Source organism: Oncorhynchus kisutch, linkage group LG5 (genome assembly GCF_002021735.2).
Source record: "Oncorhynchus kisutch isolate 150728-3 linkage group LG5, Okis_V2, whole genome shotgun sequence".
Taxonomy (NCBI): Eukaryota; Metazoa; Chordata; class Actinopteri; order Salmoniformes; family Salmonidae; genus Oncorhynchus; species Oncorhynchus kisutch.
In genome coordinates, this window is record NC_034178.2 from 65,394,971 (window position 1) to 65,397,744 (window position 2,774).

At 43.8% G+C, this 2,774-nt stretch overlaps 1 protein-coding gene across 1 annotated transcript; it reads left to right on the forward strand.

Moving 5' to 3' along the window:
- Window positions 1–2,127, forward strand: pxmp4 (peroxisomal membrane protein 4). Its single transcript, XM_020482280.2, has 4 exons — window positions 1–171; window positions 577–639; window positions 778–976; window positions 1,536–2,127. The coding sequence occupies exons 1-4, from the start codon at window positions 59–61 to the stop codon at window positions 1,803–1,805; spliced, it is 645 nt and encodes a 214-aa protein (XP_020337869.1). The 5' UTR covers window positions 1–58; the 3' UTR covers window positions 1,806–2,127.
- Window positions 2,128–2,774: the final 647 nt, after the last annotated feature.

Genomic DNA, 2,774 nt, shown 5'->3' on the forward strand with positions numbered 1-2,774 from the left:
ATATTTGCGCGGCACTAAAACGCTTGGGTTTGTGTCACATTCATTCAAGACACCCAAAATGGCAGGTCCAGATTTAGTCAAAACTGTGGTGTACACGATTAATAATATATTACAGCAAGAAAAGTATAAAGCTGCACTTGCAGTTGTTAAAGGATTCCGAAATGGTGCTGTGTGAGTTGTTTACTTAGCTACTTACTTTCTAGCTTGCTAACTTACTTTGCTTATTTCCAGCTAGCTAGCTTGTCCACTTCGTTAGAATCTTATCTACGTTAGCTATTATTTTACAGATTGCTATCCAACGTACAGTAGCTAGCTGCCCTTTGAGCATTCGCTATGTAGCTAATGATGATGGTCAAGCAAAGTCAAATAGATGGACCTAGCGCTGTTGTTAGTTAACTAAAGTTAGTAGCTATCTATCAAACCCTGAAACACTTGACATTAGTTAGCCTAACTGTGGTTTGACCTTTCTCCGTGGTTTGACCTTTCTCAAGATTCATACAGTTTGGATGACCTGCCATATCACACACGTGTAAATCAGTTGACACTGACCTTGAACCTGATATTTCTCATTTCCAGTTATGGGGCAAAAATCCGGGCACCCCATGCTCTTGTCATGACGTTTCTTTTCAGAAGTGGAAGGTAAGAAGACATTTAAGCACTCTCCCAAATCCCTTAGCTAGCGCTAAAATAAATCAAAACTGCATCAAACATTGATAATGGTCTATTAACAATGGACAATGGCTCCCCACCCCCCACCACCCTTTTTCATATGCACAGCCTGAAAGATAAGCTGCGAGCCATTGTGAAGGCCACGTACCAACACTCGCGCAACCTCGCCTACTTTGTGTTCACGTACAAAGGACTGCAAGCCCTACAGGAGAGGATCCAGGGGAAGAGTCTACCATCTCAGTCCTTCTTCGCCGCCTGCCTCGGTGGCTGGTTGGTGTTTGGGGAAAACAACAACATCAATAGCCAGGTAATCCAGAACTAAAACATGGCATAAACTGCTCTATGATGATCTAGGGGAAGAGTTATGAGAGATGAAACTAGCACAAGTGCCAGAACCTCATTGGTAGTTCTATTCCCCCTCTCCCTGAAGTCTCAGGTAAGTCTATGGGCCAAATGTCCACTCCTGAAATTTTAAATGTGCAGGTGAGTTGTGAACTGTCCAAATAACCAGTGACACAAAACCAGCACACTGGAACATTTTGTTCCTCGGTAGTCGTCCCATCCCATTTGTTATATTTGTCTTTCCACAAGAGATTAATAGCCAGATAAATTGACAATACTTATGTCACGAGGGCTGCACTCAACCTGGGTTACTAGTGCCAATACATGCCCAATAAAATATCTGGATAGGTTATCACCTTGTTGCACAATGTCAAGTCTTCAAAGTGGTTACGAGAGAAAATAGTGGTCGAAAGAAAGCTTGTTCTTATGTAGGCTAGCCAATATTCTACCTTACTGTATTTCTAATGAAATGTACTTCCTTGTTGTCTTGTCTAATGAAAGGATCTTTCTTGTTACGTCTCTAGATCAACATGTACCTGCTGTCTAGGATCCTGTTTGCCTTGTCTCGCCTGGCTGTGGAGAAAGGCATTGTACCACAGCCCAAGCGGGACCCCTTCCCCCTGTTTGCTACCCTGGTGTGGGGCATCGTGCTATGGCTGTTCGAGTACCACCCCCACACCCTGCAGCCTTCACTGCAGTCCTCCATGAACTACCTCTACCACGACAGCAACGTGTGGCACGATATCTCAGACTTCCTTGTCTACAACAAGCCAAGGACTGTCGCTCCCAAGTGAGCTAAAGGTTAAATAAGCATCTCAATAGACTAAAGTGTCTTCCTCGTCTCCTTTCCTTCATCTGGTCTGAAAGAACTGGACAGGGTGGAAAGCAAATTCCCAGTATGACTTTAGACTGTTGCGATGCAGGCCTGGGCCCGTATTTAAAGTGTCTCAGAGTAGGAGGGCTGAGCTAGGATCAGTTTTGTAGGATCAAGTTTTGCCCTTTAGAAAATAATGAATAAGATGATACATACAGTACCACTCAAATGTTTAGACACACCTACTCATTCAAGGGTCTTTATTTAGACTATTTTCTACATTGTAGAATAATAGTGAAGATGTCAAAACGATGAAATGACGCATATGGAATCATGTAGTAACCAAAACTTAGATTTTAGCTTCTTCAAAGTAGCCACCATTTGCCTTGATGACAGCTTTGACCACTCTTGGCATTCTCTCAAACTGCTTCGCCTGGAATGCTTTTCCAACAGTCTTGAAGGAGTCCCCACATATACACATATTTCCTTCACTTTGCGGTCCAATTCATCCCAAACCATCTCAATTGGGTTGAGGTCGGGTGATTGTGGAGGCCAGGTCATCTGATGCAGCGCTCATCACTCTCCTTCTTGGTCAAATAGCCCTTACACAGCCTGGAGGTGTGTTGGGTCATTGTGCTATAAGCGAAAACCAGATGGGATGGCGTATCACTGCAGAATGCTGCATTAGCCATGCTGGTTAAGTGTGCCTTAAATTCTAAATAAATCACAGACCGTGTCACCAGCAAAGCACCATCACACCTCCTCCATGCTTCACGGTGGGAACCACATGTGGAGATCATCCGTTCACCTACTCTTCGTCTCACAAAGACACTGCGGTTGGAACCAAAAATCTCAAATTTGGACTCCAGACCAAAGGACAGATTTCCACCAGTCTAATGTCCGTCCATTGCTCATGTTTCTTGGCCTAAGCACGTCTCTTCTTCTTATT

Excerpts from the sequence above, each read along its gene's own strand:
- pxmp4 (XM_020482280.2), top strand. The coding sequence starts at position 59 with ATGGCAGGTCCAGATTTAGTCAAAACTGTGGTGTACACGATTAATAAT. Across the intron at positions 172-576 it reads GGATTCCGAAATGGTGCTGT|TTATGGGGCAAAAATCCGGG; the intron begins GTGAGTTGTTTA and ends TCTCATTTCCAG. Across the intron at positions 977-1,535 it reads ACAACAACATCAATAGCCAG|ATCAACATGTACCTGCTGTC; the intron begins GTAATCCAGAAC and ends TTACGTCTCTAG.